This window comes from Saccostrea echinata, unplaced genomic scaffold (assembly GCF_033153115.1).
Source record: "Saccostrea echinata isolate AGI-Se365-2 ecotype Australia unplaced genomic scaffold, CSIRO_AGI_Sech_v1 ptg000002l, whole genome shotgun sequence".
Classification (NCBI taxonomy): domain Eukaryota; kingdom Metazoa; phylum Mollusca; class Bivalvia; order Ostreida; family Ostreidae; genus Saccostrea; species Saccostrea echinata.
In genome coordinates, this window is record NW_026889751.1 from 5,599,765 (window position 1) to 5,615,520 (window position 15,756).

At 32.9% G+C, this 15,756-nt stretch overlaps 1 protein-coding gene across 1 annotated transcript in view; it reads right to left on the reverse strand.

The window, feature by feature from the left end:
• The window catches only part of LOC133203809 (unhealthy ribosome biogenesis protein 2 homolog), a 55,319-nt gene that overhangs the window by 13,086 nt on the left and 26,477 nt on the right, over window positions 1–15,756 (reverse strand). Inside the window, exons 16-26 of the mRNA XM_061339598.1 lie at window positions 14,342–14,499; window positions 14,127–14,255; window positions 8,075–8,176; window positions 6,924–7,038; window positions 6,512–6,760; window positions 6,318–6,425; window positions 6,138–6,206; window positions 5,664–5,903; window positions 4,962–5,420; window positions 4,025–4,150; window positions 2,722–2,841 (exon numbers count right to left, since the gene is read on the reverse strand). Coding sequence (XP_061195582.1) covers window positions 2,722–2,841; window positions 4,025–4,150; window positions 4,962–5,420; window positions 5,664–5,903; window positions 6,138–6,206; window positions 6,318–6,425; window positions 6,512–6,760; window positions 6,924–7,038; window positions 8,075–8,176; window positions 14,127–14,255; window positions 14,342–14,499 — 1,875 coding nt within the window. The remainder of the gene's footprint in view (window positions 1–2,721; window positions 2,842–4,024; window positions 4,151–4,961; window positions 5,421–5,663; window positions 5,904–6,137; window positions 6,207–6,317; window positions 6,426–6,511; window positions 6,761–6,923; window positions 7,039–8,074; window positions 8,177–14,126; window positions 14,256–14,341; window positions 14,500–15,756) is intronic.

Here is a 15,756-nt window from a genome sequence, read left to right on the forward strand (position 1 = left end):
AACAATTTTTGCATCTTTACGCTTTTCATTTATCTGGTATAATTCGAAATAAATATTATAAAGTTTTAGGAGACATCAAATACAGTTACTGTAAATGTTAAAATGTTCAAGTAGGAGAAAGTTTGGCAAATTCTGGGGTTAATGAAGCCATACTAAACAACAAAGCAACACATTTTAGAAATTCCTTAACTTCCACAAAAATAAGCCCCATGCAAATGCTTAGTTCCATGGAAATCGCAAAATTTTACCCCATAAAAACATCCATGTTTACAGTATTTGAGAAAGGACTGAAATGCTAGTATTGTTAAACAGCCTACATATGGTTCAATTTTTCAAAAAGTATATGCATATTGTGATGAAGTTGAATAATGTTTCTTTTATCCCTAGTTTGGTTCTGTAGTTAAGAGTTTTCGTAAATAGGGCTATTTTTAGTTTAACTGGTTTGATCAGTGTGGGCATGTTTCGAATTTGCCCTGTAGTCAATGTCCATGGTGAATTCCAGAAGTTATAGTCTGGTAAACAGGTAGCCAGGAAGTCAGTAATTTAACTGCAAGGGCATTTGCTTCTCCAGTCAGTAAGCTATTTTCTCGTGTATATAGTTTGTGGGTTTTGTTGTAAATTTATTACTATTTGTAGTTTAAGTGAGTAGTGTACAGGTTTTCGACTAAGTAGTTATTGTTTCAGTGAGGAGGGGTTATGATTATACTAAGTCTTGTTGTTTGAGTGAGTAGTGTACAGGTTTTAGACCAAGTAATTATTGTTTCAGTGAGGTGGGGTTATGATTATAATCCACAAGACAGAAGTAGGTGTTAGGATCTCAGGAGGAATTTTGGGACATGTGTTGAGACTGAGGCCAAAACAAATTGACAACAAAGGCCGTGGTGTATGTAGACAGAGCATGTAGAGAAATTGGTGGTAGCAGTTCTGTGACAGCATACAAATTTGAATAGTCAAACTTACAATTCAGTTTAAAGAAATAAAAGAGTGAGAAGTTCATTACAATTTAACGGATAACATATTTACAGATATCACTTGATTAAAACTAAATTTTTTCTACAAAACTTATTACAAGTGTTGAACTTTGAGATACTTTGTTTTCTGTTATAATTATCTACGTTTTAAAACCATCATCTGTTTTATTGACAATTGAATGTGATAAAAGTTAATTCTTTATTTCATTGTCAGTATTACTAGTATCTGGTTTGCAATTTAAAGTTATATTTTCTTTCTTTGTGAGAGAGTGTGTTTGTTTTGATATTCTCTTTATTTTATTGGGGGGGTGGGGGGGTGGGGGGGGGTGTTATTCTACGGCTTATCGTTTTCTCTACTGGCCTGGCCAGCCTGCACAAAATTCAAAAGAACTTCATGACACACATATTTAAACAATTTCTTTTTTTTTTTAAATTAAAATTTTGTTCCTGTTTAACCAAAGAACTCTGCTGTCAACCAAGTTTACTTTAAATTGTTTATATGTTTCAGAGATGGTGAAAATATTTAAAATTTTATGGAAAATGTACAATAATGGACAAAAACAGTAAAAGAGAACAAGGTGAAAATACAGATTAAAATATCAATACCTGCTTAAACTGAACTATTTATAACTGCATTATTAAAAGGGTGTATGCCATTACCCTTCTAGCTATATAGTCCAGACATCTTAGAAAATGGAAAGGTGACAGACAACTTTTCCATCCTGAATACCATTGTTCTCTGATTCCCATAAGAAAAAAAATAGATCATCTTCATTTCTAGACACATGAAGTACAATGTATTTAAATAACACAAACTCATTCTAGCCTTTTCCACCCTGAATATCATTGTTCTCTCTTTTCCAGACAGACCAAAAAAAAAAGATACATTTTTAGAAATACAGTATAATACTCTTATAGTGAAGACACTTATAATGAATTGAGACTTACAACAAAGTCATTTTCATTACAGGGTCATGGCTTTAAAATATATTGTGTATTTAGCAGATATAATGAATTACTTTTATAACGAAGCAAAATCGCCCATCCAAGGTACTTTCTTATAAGCTTGTTTTTTCTGTTTTCCATTAGAAAGATATTTGGGGTTTCCCATAGCAAAACATGGACTTTACCACTTTTTCATTTAACACTAGGGTTATCCATCTCTTATCTGCCACTCCACTTATACCACTGAATAAATTTGATGAGATTATTACATAGTGCCATTGTGGACTGCCTATTTTACATTCTAATTAGACAAATATTTTGGGTTTTAATAACAAAACATGGACCTTGCCATTATACTTGATAATGGAGGTATCCATTTTGTTAGAGCAAACTCCTGCTCCTAAAACCCTGAATGAAATTCAATGGAACTTTCACAGAATTTCATTAATATACTGTGAAGAAATGCACTTTGCCATCCCACTCATATGGAAGTGGGGAAAGGGGGTATCAAAATCTTACTGCTCACAGTTCCTCTAGTTAACATTCATTATTAATTGTGAACATTATGAAGCAATGTGTGTGCAAGTACTGCAAATCCTGGAAAAATAGCCATGTAACTCTTCTGTGCAGAAGATAAAATTGATTTGTGTGTGATATCTTTTGTTAAAACTAGAAAAAGCATTTGATAAAGGTAAGTGTTTGAAGTTCCACATTACAAAATCTTTATCAAAATGAAAAGTAAACAAAAAGATACCTGTATACTCTGCTAGATGTCTTTAGAAGTAATGAAAGACTAAATACTTACAGGTCCAAAATTTAGCATGTCAGCCTGACATTTCATTATTGGTACTGCCAAACTGAGAATTACATGATCATCTTGTATGTCCTTTAACTGTAACATCGCTGACTGGAAATGAATCATCACCTGTGAAGAAATTGACAAGGTTCATTGTCCCTCCGTTCGCTTGTTTAAAATTCTGCTTTTATAATGCTTACTGTTATTTCAAAAGAACTCGAGTTTATGAGTAAAATGCTCGCTACTTCAGCAAACCTCAGTGGGCAGAATTCAACAGCGTTTGTCTTTTAACTTAACCACTTATAAAGGAATGATAAAGAAAAGATGAGGTAGACTAGGAAACGGATTCAGTACCACAATTATTCTCACTATATATAAAAGATTAAAAAATAACTAAGTTATACTAAATAAAATAAATGTTTTGAATGCAAAGGTTTGTTTTGAATAATAAACCATCATCTCAATATTATGCTGGAAAACCCGTAGTCTTTGTTGTGAATATTGTGAAAGAGAAAGGTCTCTCTTGGACCTGTAACATTTCTTCTTTTAGATTAACATTTACTCAAATCATTAACATTTACATATAAATGATCAATACTTACACAGATGATTAACATTTACACAAATATTTATTCTAATGTTTTCTGAACTTATCAAAATTTTATTAAAAACAGAAAAACAGACCACGACTACAGGGGGAGTAGCATTTTGAGGGAATTTCACCACATAATGACATTATTCTGTGCTTGGTGACTATGGCAACTTCATTCATTGAAAACAAAAACTGACAAAAAAAAAAAATAATTTTGTACAAGTTATGCTGAACAAATTCTTCAAGATTCTTGGAGAAATCCAGTTTATATGTAAAACACAGACTATTTGAGTGGCAAAATTTGACAGAATTTGTCTTTTACCTCGACAACTATAGTCATTCATCTCAGTGAAATAAAAAATTATCTGGTTAAAGACCAGTAAAACCAATAAAAACACCTCATCCTTCAGACACCTTTAATTATCCCTAAAAATTTCTCAATGTAAGTATATAATTCAAAGAATCTCAAAATTCTAGTATTTATTTTTTTGATTTTTCTTAAGCCAAAAAAGTTCATCTTACAGAAAGACAAGGTACATGTATCTCATAGAATTAAAACTGGATATTTTATTCCCTGTTTGCAATTTTGGTGCAATGGAGGTACATTTAAAAGTTACATTTAGGATGCATAACACTGTATTTCTTTCACTTGAAATAAACTTGAAATCAAAACTGTACTTTTTCATCTGTGTTTCAAATGAAGTTAGAATTAAACAACACCTTCTCCACAGCCTGGACAACAATAGCACCTTTTTCTTCTGTTAATTCATTCTGAATGACTTGTTTCCAGAGATGGACAGATGCAAACATTTTGTAGAAGTTGTGCTGGACCAATTCTTCAAGATGCTATCAAATAAAATAAACTCTAGATGCAATTAATGTTATCATCACTAAAATTTAGCATTTTTTGATGCTCTGATGATTTAATTTCTAATGAATAATAATATAATTTCACACAAGACTTGTGTGTGAAACAAGAAGGCTCCTGAGAGTTGGCCGATTTTAAATGCTACAAATATGACATTGATATTGTCCAAATGACAATGGATAAGGGTTGTAATGGTCATGTCACACCCTCTGATCATTACCTAACTTTCTGCAAACTACAAGCTTTTGATATTTCCACATTACTTGACATGTACAAAATATAAACTTCTGATACTTCTGCACTACAAAGATATGGACAGGACAAGAATAATCCACTTCCAATCCTCCTGACCTTTACCTAATTATCTTGGGTCAGGGTCACCTTCTACAATAACTATCCTCAGTACTTAAGATGAGCTTTAATTACAAAATTATGGACCAGCCAAGAATTTTACAATTCTGATTAGTGTGACCCTATTCTTCTCTAAATGACCTTTTGTAAGAGTAATGACACCTTCTAGTTATTACCTACCTTTGTGCCACGTGTAAGGTCTTCATATTAAATACTTCAATATGATGAGCAATGTTAAAGTGTAGACTTCTTTATTATTACTTTAAGCTTTACAGCTTATCAGTATAAACAAAATCTAACAAAATCTTTGTCATCAAGGGAATTAAGAAAGAAAAACTCTTTAAGCACATGATATATTAAAGAAATACTCTTTCTATTACAGAATTACCCTTTGATTTAATCAGTTTTAAGTTAAAACTTATTTCAGTCCCTACTTACACAATCTAATACCAGAGTGTCAATAATGGTCTGGAATTGATCAGCATCCACACAGAAGATAAGTGCCCCAATAGTGCTCTGGATCTGCTGAAAAATGAGTCTCCAGCCATCTCTCTCAAAACAACCATCAAACATCATCTTCTTCCTCATCCAGGCCCAGCTCTGCTGCTTCTCTTCATCTTGTGATGTCCATTCCATGGGAAAGTCTGTAAAGTAGTCAAACTTTCTATCTGGTTCTTTTGACTTAAGGATACTAGCCACTAGACACTTCAATGACTGGCTTTCTCCTTTGATAGATGTTTTCTGGCCATTTTGCATAAGCATGTGTTTAAACACTGTCTTTAATGTTGTCCACAAAGTCAGTTTCTGTTCACAGCTTAGCAGCTTAACATCCGGATCCAGAGATAGACAGAGACTTTGTATATACTCCAAACAGGCACCTGTCAGGCAAAGATCTCCCTGCCAACAAAAAAAAAAATCACTTTATAAGATTACAGTACATCATGGAATAATGTTTCAAAACATAAATTTCAAACAATCATCAAAGACATCTTGTGAGTTTTCTTTTTCAAAATATATTTTATTGGACATCAAAGAGATCTTACATTATTTTTTACTCTTGTGGGTTATCTTTCTTGGAATATATTTATCAGAGACTCGGAGAAGACTAAAGTCAGTAGGCCATTTTAAGATGGATCTTACTTGTAAGTCTTCCAGAATTTTCAGTGAGAAGTTAAGAATAAATGTGACATTATTAGAATCAATCTGCTCTCTAGGTAGAATCTGTACCAAAGCCGAAAGAGACCAGACATGACCAACGGTCAGTTTCTCTGAAGATTCCTGCAGTTTGTCCAGGTGTGTCTTCAGGTATCTGTAAATCTCCAGGACACCTGTCTGACATACACCAATTACATCTTCTTTCAGATAAGATCTCTTCAGCAACTGAAACATTGGAAAAATACATGAATAATAAACTTCCGTTGTTTATTTTTTTCTTTGAAAGCACTCAAAGAACCTTTTGAATAAATATTGGTACACTTTATTAACAGTAGTGTGGCTTATACATGGTTTTCATAGTATCATGACATATGTAAACATGTAAATGGAAAGGCAATAATTCTAACATATCAAATATCTAGATATCAACACAATGGAGTGTATCATTATAAATAATACCTGAGAAATCTCCTTTAGAAATAATACAACAGAACATGGGACTACTGTGACGGGAGAACCTTGCAGTCCCTGTGGGAAAATATAAAAATATTGAAGTATAATGCTTTTCTTAAATTCTTTTAATATTTCTTTCATTCTTTTTTATTTTATTTTTGCATAAATCCATATTTCCCTCTATACCTTGTTCATAATGTGAAAGAGTTCAGGCAGTAACTGAAAATCAGTAACCATAACTCTGCAGGAGAGTTCCAGTAGAAGTTCCAACTTCTGACAAATGGCCTGAGAATACTGAAAATGGAACAAAAATAATTAAAAGAAAAATGAATGACTTCTTATAAACCAACAAAAATGTATCACATATCTGAATGACATACAATTTGTTTTTCCTGGGCTAAGAGACAACTGCACCAGTTCAAAAACTTTTCCACATTGATCATGTGAAACAATGGGGCCCGTGCCACTTTTTCTATAGTCTTTATCATCACAGAAAGAATCCTCCCCAATAATTCTTCATCCTCAGTTTGCTTCTGGGCCATTATAGCAGTCAGCTGAGTAAGGACTCCCAGAAAACCCCTGACCATCTCCTCCGGTGAATGGTCACACTGGGTCAAGATCTCTATATGCTGAAATACAATATTTCAATGTGTTAGCAAAACTGCCAAAAATATTAACTTCTCAGAGAATGGTAGTGAACCTCATTGCAGTACATGTACTACTAAATTTTCGACCTTAAGTGATAGTTTTTTTCCCAGTGTTGTATACTTAAGAATGAATAATGTACCAAACCTGTAAACAGATAATCCAAGAGGATTTGTCAGTTGTGAGTTGACGTTCTCCGTGGACATTCAAAAGCCTGTCACTGATTAAATGAGAGATGAACTGAAGTTTCTCCATTCTCTTACTACAATATAAAATTTTAGCAAAAAAAAAAAATAATAATAATTACACTCACATTCTAAATCAAATTTTGGAAAATTTTATTTTTTATTCATCAGTGAATCTGTCAAACTCTAACATAATCTTCTGATTTGATCTGTATAATTTTTAGAGGTGGCAAAAATATGGGGCAGATATTATGCAATGTAATTAGCAGTAGTAAATGAAACTTTCAGAATGAGTGGGCACTATTTTCAGCAAATATTTCTGTTACATGTGGTCATAAAGAATGTTCAGTAATGTAATTTACCTATAATGAAGTGTATAATTACTAAACCATATAAGGAATTAAGTTACTTGTATGATTACATTATTGGATGGGTTATTAACTACTAGTGGCATTATGCTTTAAGGGCAGTGCCCCCTCCCAAATTTGTTTCCACCTACTGCAATTAACACTCAAGCTTTCAACTAGGGCATATATTAGAAATGTTGATACAAGTCAATATTTCACAATATTAAACATAACAAAAAACTTTGATTCAGATAAACATGCAAAGAAGACCTAAGAACTTGGCAAAAGTGAGGGAACAAAGACCTGAAAAGATCTACATATATTCAACTAAATTAAGAGGGCTGGGTGGTCGTGGCCATTTTTAGACTATATTGATCTCCTTTAGAAGAAGAGCTCCATATAAAGATATACAAAAATGATCAAATTTTAAAACTAAAATGTATGAATTTTTTCTTTGCCAAATGATAGTTGACAGCCTAAGATATCATATCTAAAAAAGTAAGTTATATCTGATGGTTAATTTGTTGACCCCCCAGCCTCCTTAATTAACTGATCTTTGGTGACAATTTATAACTGTCCTTTTCCTTACTATGGAGACATGGCTTCGTTAACTTTTACTACATAGAAATACTGTATTGAACATGCATGTTGTCAAAATGTTACATAAGAATATACACAGATGGACCAGAAACAACTAATGTGCACCTGATCTTTTTGCAACGATGCCAAAAATTCAAACCTAAACTGAAAATTTGGAAACTCTTACCTATACTCTGATGCTGTTGTAAAAACATCATCACACAACTCATCTAAAACAGTACTAATTGTGGAGAGTTTGGAATCTGTTTTCATCTTTTTATTTGAGTTCCTGTTAAAAGTAATGTAAATACACTGGGTGCTATACATTATATTACAAGCATGTCTGTTGTGAGAGTTTTGGCATTTTATGTATGGTGCATAGAAAATTTATGAATATATCAAATAGCTGTGAAGAAATACCAAAAAGCTTGATATAACAAGAGGCTCATGGGCCACATCACTCACCTGAGCACATTGGCTAGGAAAAAGCACAGATCAGTTCAGTATTGAAAAGTTTAATTGGGGGTGTGTGGGGGGGGGGGGGGAATTGAATTTTAAACTACCTGAGGATGATTCCATATAATGTAACAAATGGCTTTGCTGTTCTTGAGCAGAAGATTTTTAAAGATTTTTTCATAAATAATCCATTGTCAAAAATTTGTGGCCCCTCCCTACTCCCCCCCCCACCCCCCACCCCCAGGTGGGGGGCATCATTTGAACAAACTTGAATCTACACTACCTGAGGATGCTTCCATATCAATATGACTAAACATGGCTTTTCTGTTCTTGAAAAGATTTTTTACTATGTATTCCTATGTAAAACTTTGATCCCCCATTGTGGCCCAACTCTACCCCTGGGATATATGATTTGAACAAACTTGAATCTATACTACCTGAGATGCTTCCATATCAGTAAGACTAATCATGGCTTTGCTGTTCTTAAGAACATTTTTCAAGTTTTTTCCCCTATATATTCCTATGTAAAACTATGATCCCCAACTGTGGCCCCACTCTACCCCAAGGGATCATGATTTGAACAAATTTGAATCTACACTACATGAGGATGTTTCCATATCAATATGACAAAACATCGCTTTGCTGTTCTTGAGAAGAGTTTTCAAGTTTTTTTCTCCTATATATTCCTATGTAAAACTTTGATCCCCATTGTGGCCCCACCCTAACCCTGGAGGTCATGATTCAAACAAAGTTGAATCTACACTGAGAATGCTTCCATATCAATATGACTTAACAAGGCTTTGCTGTTCTTGAGAAGATTTTTCAAGTTTTTTTTCCTATATATTTTCCTATGTAAAACTTTGATCTCCCATTGTGACCCCATCCTATCCCCTGGGTCATGATTTGAACAAACTTGAATCTACACTACCTGAGGATGCTTCCATATTTATATGACCAATCATGGCTTTGCTGTTCTTGAGAAGAAGATTTTTAAAGATTTTTTTCCTATATATTCCTATGTTAAACTTTGATTGTCCATTGTGGCCCCACCCTACCTCCGGGGGTCATGATTTTAACAAATTTGAATCTACACTACCTGAGGATGATTCCACATGAGTTTCATCTTTCCTGGCCCAGTGGTTCTTGAGAAGAAGATTTTTAAATTACCGTATGCCATTAATTTTTCACACTTTCGTAATCATCTCCCCTTGGAAGAAGAAGTGGCCTTTTATTTGAACAAATTTGAATCCCTTTTACCCAAGGATACTCTGTGCCAAGTTTGATTGAAATTGGCCCAGTGGTTCTTGAGAAGAAGTCAAAAATGTGAAAAGTTTACAACGATGACGACAAATTTCGATCAGAAAAGCTCACTTGAGCCTTCGACTCAGGTGAGCTAATAATTATTAGAAGCCTGCATGCATGGGGCTTTTCTTTAATGCCTCAGTCAGGGATTGCACTATTATCTACATGAACAATTAGTTAACAGGATATGTCTAAACGCACAAAAAACAAAACAAGATAAGGCCAAAGTAAAAAAAAAAATCCCTTGTTTTCTTTAACACAACTGTTCTATTTAAATCAAGTGGATTGATATATTTTTTGTCTGTTAAGTTTATTTCATTTTTTTATAAATTAAAAAAATCCATTTTTTAAAAATATAAATCCATTATAATCAGTCTGCATGAGAAAGATTATTTGTGTTCTACAATAATTTTCAAAGTTTTGATGGAAACAAAATGGTGGACAAAACATGTGATGTTTTGAGAAGGAGATCAAAGTATTATAAAGCAATTGCATCCTATCAGTCACACATTTTAAACTTATCATAGAACCCTACATTCTTAATGAAGCATTTGGTCAGTACAAAAAATAATATTTTTAAATCACTAAGGCAGTACATGTATTTCTAGCACTTTATTTGCCATTTTTAAAATAGCTAAGGTAGTATGTAGTAAGTCCAGCCTTATCAAGGTCAAGCTTATGCACAAAACACTAAATCTCACTGATTAATGATCAAATCACAAATATTTTTACTACAATATGCAATAATGTGAATTAGTCATTTTGAACATTCTCCTAATGCGTTGGATTTCAAAAGTTGTTTCTTCAAATATTTTACACACAGGTTAGAACAGTTTCTAGTCAACTAGCATCCTACTTTAGAAGTTGACTTCTGCTTTTTTGTAAGAATTTGATGTATTGGGTTTACTTAGTTGAAAGTTGATCAGGATACAACTTGTCTTGGTACACATGTACTGATAAATCTAGTGACCATAACATTGGATATGACCCTTATATCAACTTTTCTTCTTAGATTTTTATCCAGTTTTTTGCATAGTAGGTTAACTTTGAATAAATTTTTGCTTGTTTACATCCTCTTTTCTTCCAAATATGTTTTTAAACCTTTTGAATTAATTTGTAAAGCTTGATTGCCAGTATTTCTCAGATGATATCAGTGCACTGTTCTTTAATCAGGCCTTTAAAGACTGATGGGCTGCCAGCACTAATGCCTGTGCATGTCCTAGAAGCTGTTGACATGTAGTAGGTTTGAAAAAATATAAGCAGATGCCTAGTCATTGGTTGTCTGAGAATCTTGTCCCTTTGTAAATAGTAAGAAATGGACACTGGTGTCATATATTTCATAAGTTAATCTCCAATACACGTATTTATGACAAGTCCTCTAAATTTCCATCAGTCAGAATAAAACAGTCATCTCTAATTCTATCATGTATGTTGTACCTTGTTAATCATATATATAAACCACGAAATTGTAAGTACATCTAGTCAAGTTTGTGTCTAAAATCCAAATTCAACAATACATGTATCTGTGAATTACTTTATAAGTAAGGATTAGGTTAGGGGAAACAAAGATATTTTTAATAATGGCCTAATATACAATTGTCAATGACATCAATGACATTCACAATGAATGACTCCATAACAATGTAACATTTAACAAAAATTAACACTGTATAAAAACAAAAGGTTCATTTAACAGCTAGGCAACATCTTTTCCATGCATTTGACAAATAAGATTAGAAGTACATACCGGTATTGTCTATCATAGAACCTATTTATATGTCTTGATAATTACATGTATGACATATAAGGAGAGGGCTCCACAAGAATAAAGTTTCTTGTTATTTCATATACAGAACTCATACCTCTTGAAAAATTGTGCTGTTTTGTATAATGGTACATTGGTAAATAGTGTTGATGTCATATCCACATAGTTAAACTAGAGGTACTGTGAGCACTAAGTTCACAATAGTATACCCCCGCCTCCCATATGATTATAATGGCAAAGTCCATGTTTTGCTATGAGAGATCCGAAATAAGTGTTGGATGAAAAAGAAAAATAGGAGGTGCTCAATGGCATTATGTAATAAAGAATCTGTGAGAGTAACATTAAATATTATTCAGTGGTATAGGACGATTTGGGGATAAGAGATGGGTACCCCTCAATATTATAGAAAGAATGGCAGTGTCCTTATTTGCTATGGGAAACCTGATATACGAGGGGCATTTGAAAAGTTCTGAGAACTGCTTGCTAAAATATTAACCATTACAAGGAAGTTAAGAAGTTTGGTACCATTAAAAAGAGCTGGAAAATTTGCACCTATATTAACGTCTTTTTTTATATTTATGACGTAATAACTCCAAAAATGACGTCAGAATCTTGAATGTTTAGCATACTGAAAAGTCGCATTTTTTGTCCACATGAGAACATCGAAAAAGTGCTGGCAAAGACCTGTTTGAAAAGATATTTTAAAGAAAATTTGTATGGAGGTAGTGTACGACTGTAAGAATGGTACAGTAAATCAGTAATTCCATATTTTATTTTTTTGCTTGGTTAATAAGCACGGTAATTTTATCTTAGGCGTTCATAAAATATTTTTATTTATATGATATAGATGGATTTTCGGTCTATTATAAAGCTCTCCACTATATTAAATAAAAGATATTCTATATAAAACTGAAGTGTAACAATGCAGTTTTCCATAAATGTATCTTGTGTGTCAGGACTCTTACCGTTTACGAATAAGACAAACAAAAGTCTTCCCCCGGACTTGTTTCTGTGCGCATTTTTTCATATTATTTCAACTTCGGCAATCCAAAACTCACTTTTGCCTTTGACTTTCGACTCAAAAAAATAAATCTGAGTTTCTTTGCTATGTACAAATTTATTTATTTTCCATGATTTAAAATTTTCGAACATATTGAGTTACGGTTGGGGTCAGAACTACACCGGCACCATTTTGGTTTTTATGAGAAAATATAGGACACCCTTCGCTTAACCTCTCTTGAGCTTTAAACATTCCCGCAAAATTGGTTAAAACACCTGACGAATTAATGCCAGCAGACTCTGTAACACCGTACACTACTCTCCTGAGATTGTAAACTTTTTGATTTTCTAACAGCATCGTCTTTTTCACTCAATATTTTGCACGAGATTCGATAATAACATGCTATGTTTGACACTCTCTTAACCCATCTCAGAACTAAAGGAGCTCCTAAATATAACTTCATATGATAGACTGTAGTCTATGTAAACATTTTTCCAACTGGCAGTTGTGTCCATTAGCGTGCATCCGAGTAATGAACAAAAGTTGACTTTAGAATTTTACTTCACTGAAATTGTGTCTCTTATGCCATTTTCATGGTCAGTATGCTAGACATTCGAGATTCTGATGTCATTTTTGGAGTTATTACTTAATAAAAATTACAAAGTGACGTCACAATATGTGTATATTTTTGTGATCTGTCCTATGATATCAAATTCAGTAATTTAAAAGGTTAATATTTTATCAAACAGTTCTCAGAACTTTTCAAATGCCCTTCGTATGTGTCCAATCAAGAAGTAAAATAGGAGTTCACAATGGCACTAAGTAACAAAGATTCAGTCTGTGAAAGTATCATTAAGTTTCAGTGGTATAAGAGGAGTTGCAGAAAAGAGATGGGTACCCCAAAGCGTAATGGACTGAAGGACAAACAGACGCACAGACCAATGGACGGACACCCCCATCACTATATACCCCCCTGCTTTTCAAGCGGATGGGGTACAATGATATCTTATTGATTCTTCTTATGCAGCAAGTTTACACAATCTCTTAAGTACACATCAAATGATGCTGTTGTCATAGAGAAAGTTTTCAAAGTTAATAATACATGTACTGTTGATCATCAAATTTTCACACCTTTTTCTGTGAAATATTTGTATTTGGTGTGTATATAACTTAGAAAACATTTTGGTTTATAAAGTCAAAAAAATTTGACATATTTTGATTTTGCTCTCATCAATATGTTCCAATGAATTTTGACAAAAAATACATTGAACAATTTCTCTGCAACTGACCTAAACACAGAATTTTGAAAAGTGAGGTCAAGGTCAATCTGACAGAATGTCTAAGTCAAAAATTTCAACAGTTGAATTATATAGGTGAATGAAGTTTGGTGAAAATATTTGGAACAGTTTCTTTGAAAATTAGGCCAAGATGGACAGACAGATTGAGGGAAAGACAGAAGGATGGAAGAAGAGGACAGACATGAAAAACATTATATGCATCAGCCATAACCACTGTTATACTTCCATATGATGTACAGCTCATTTATGATCTCTGGATTAAATTTGTTGCACAGGAGACTAGTTGTTTTGTCAAAGCAATGATGTGTTGATAGCTAACAGATATTAATTGTTTATCTACTAATGATGTCAATTTCTGATAGATATTAATAGTTTCTCTACATTTTTGTTCACAAATATCCTTACTAAGCTAACATACTTTTGTTTTTCCCGGATTGTTAAACGGACTGTTTTGAACGTGGCCGTCAGCATACAGGAGGACCATGAGGAACTCTCCAGGATATCTGAATGTGAACACCTCTCCAGGAAGTGACTCCCCAGTATCTGCCTAAAAAAGATAGTCACAGTTATAAACTCTATAGCACATTCTCACCAACAAAGAAGTATTAAAAGGGAGATAACTGTAAAACTTACTGACACTCAACATCAATAACATTAGTCATAACTCTCATGACCAGATCTGTTATCTGCTGAGTCGTGTCACAGGACAAGCGGGAACCACACAAGGGCAACATCTTTAACACAAGGTCCAAACTTGCTGGACTATAGTTTTCCTCTGATATCTCCCATAGCTATATGAAAAAATAGCGCTTCAACATTTTTGAAGTTTAAATTTCAAGCAAAGCTAATTCAACTCTGGGGCCCGTTTTACAAAAGAACTTACGACTAAGACCAAAATTTAATTTTGCATATTACTTCCTTATTAACATTATATTGACAATGGTTTTAATCTTATTAAAATAAATATAGTAAGATATGTTAACAATAGCAATTTTAAACAGAATAATTAATTTTTAAAAATTTTGCAAACAACTTAAGTTTTTTCATCCTAGTCGTAAGTTCTTTTGTAAAATGGGCCCCTGGTTTCCTGCCTTCTTCACAGAAATTAAAAGTCATGCATAGTTTTAATTTGCTTAATATCAGATCCTGGTCTCTACCAGATACCTAATTCATAGGGTAACAATTTATGTTTCAACCTTGACTAAATTTTTTTTTTTAACTTTCCATACTGCAGTGCTTCAGTAGGAATTCTTGCTCACAGAGTATGTTTGGTATATAAGAGTACTTTTCTGCTCAACACTCATCATATCCCAAATGCCAAAATAAATTATCAATGAGTGTAAGGAAGTTTTAAAAGGAAAAACCTTTTCTCAAAAAAATATTTTCATTAACATACATTAGCACTATTACATTCGTGAATTGCTAAAAGTGATATGGTCCAAACTTTGCCTAACATTTAAATACAGAAAAACAATTAACAACCAGATGGTTTTTCTTCCCTTCTAAGACAGAATTACGTGGGATACAAATGTATTTATTCTTCACCAAAGTTATGAAACTGATACTTACATAACTAAACCCTCAGATAACATAAGAAAAAGGTTTATTTTTACAATGCAGTTTAGAAACACTGTCAATTCTGGCTAGTTACTATATCAAAACAGAACATAAACATAAGCAGTTCTTTGTTTAAAGAATAAAATTCATGAGACATGAAACTGCAGTCATCAAGCATGACTTATTTGTAGGAACAGTTTCACAAGTGGCTATTACGAGGTCTTTCTTTAATAATTTTAAATTACCAATGTTCATGATGTTTATCAAAAGCTTTTTTAATGCAAGATCCTCACTGTATATGTTGAAATCAATGAAAATTTTCTTAGGAACACAAATTTAGAACATGCTTCATTCATGCAAGTAAAAATTTAATATGACAAAAAAAAAAAAACAAAAAAAAAAACAATTATAGACCTTGATTAGTCTGCATTTCATTTGAATCAGACAAAACATGCATTAGTAGCATATTTCAATGATATTTGATGGAAAAT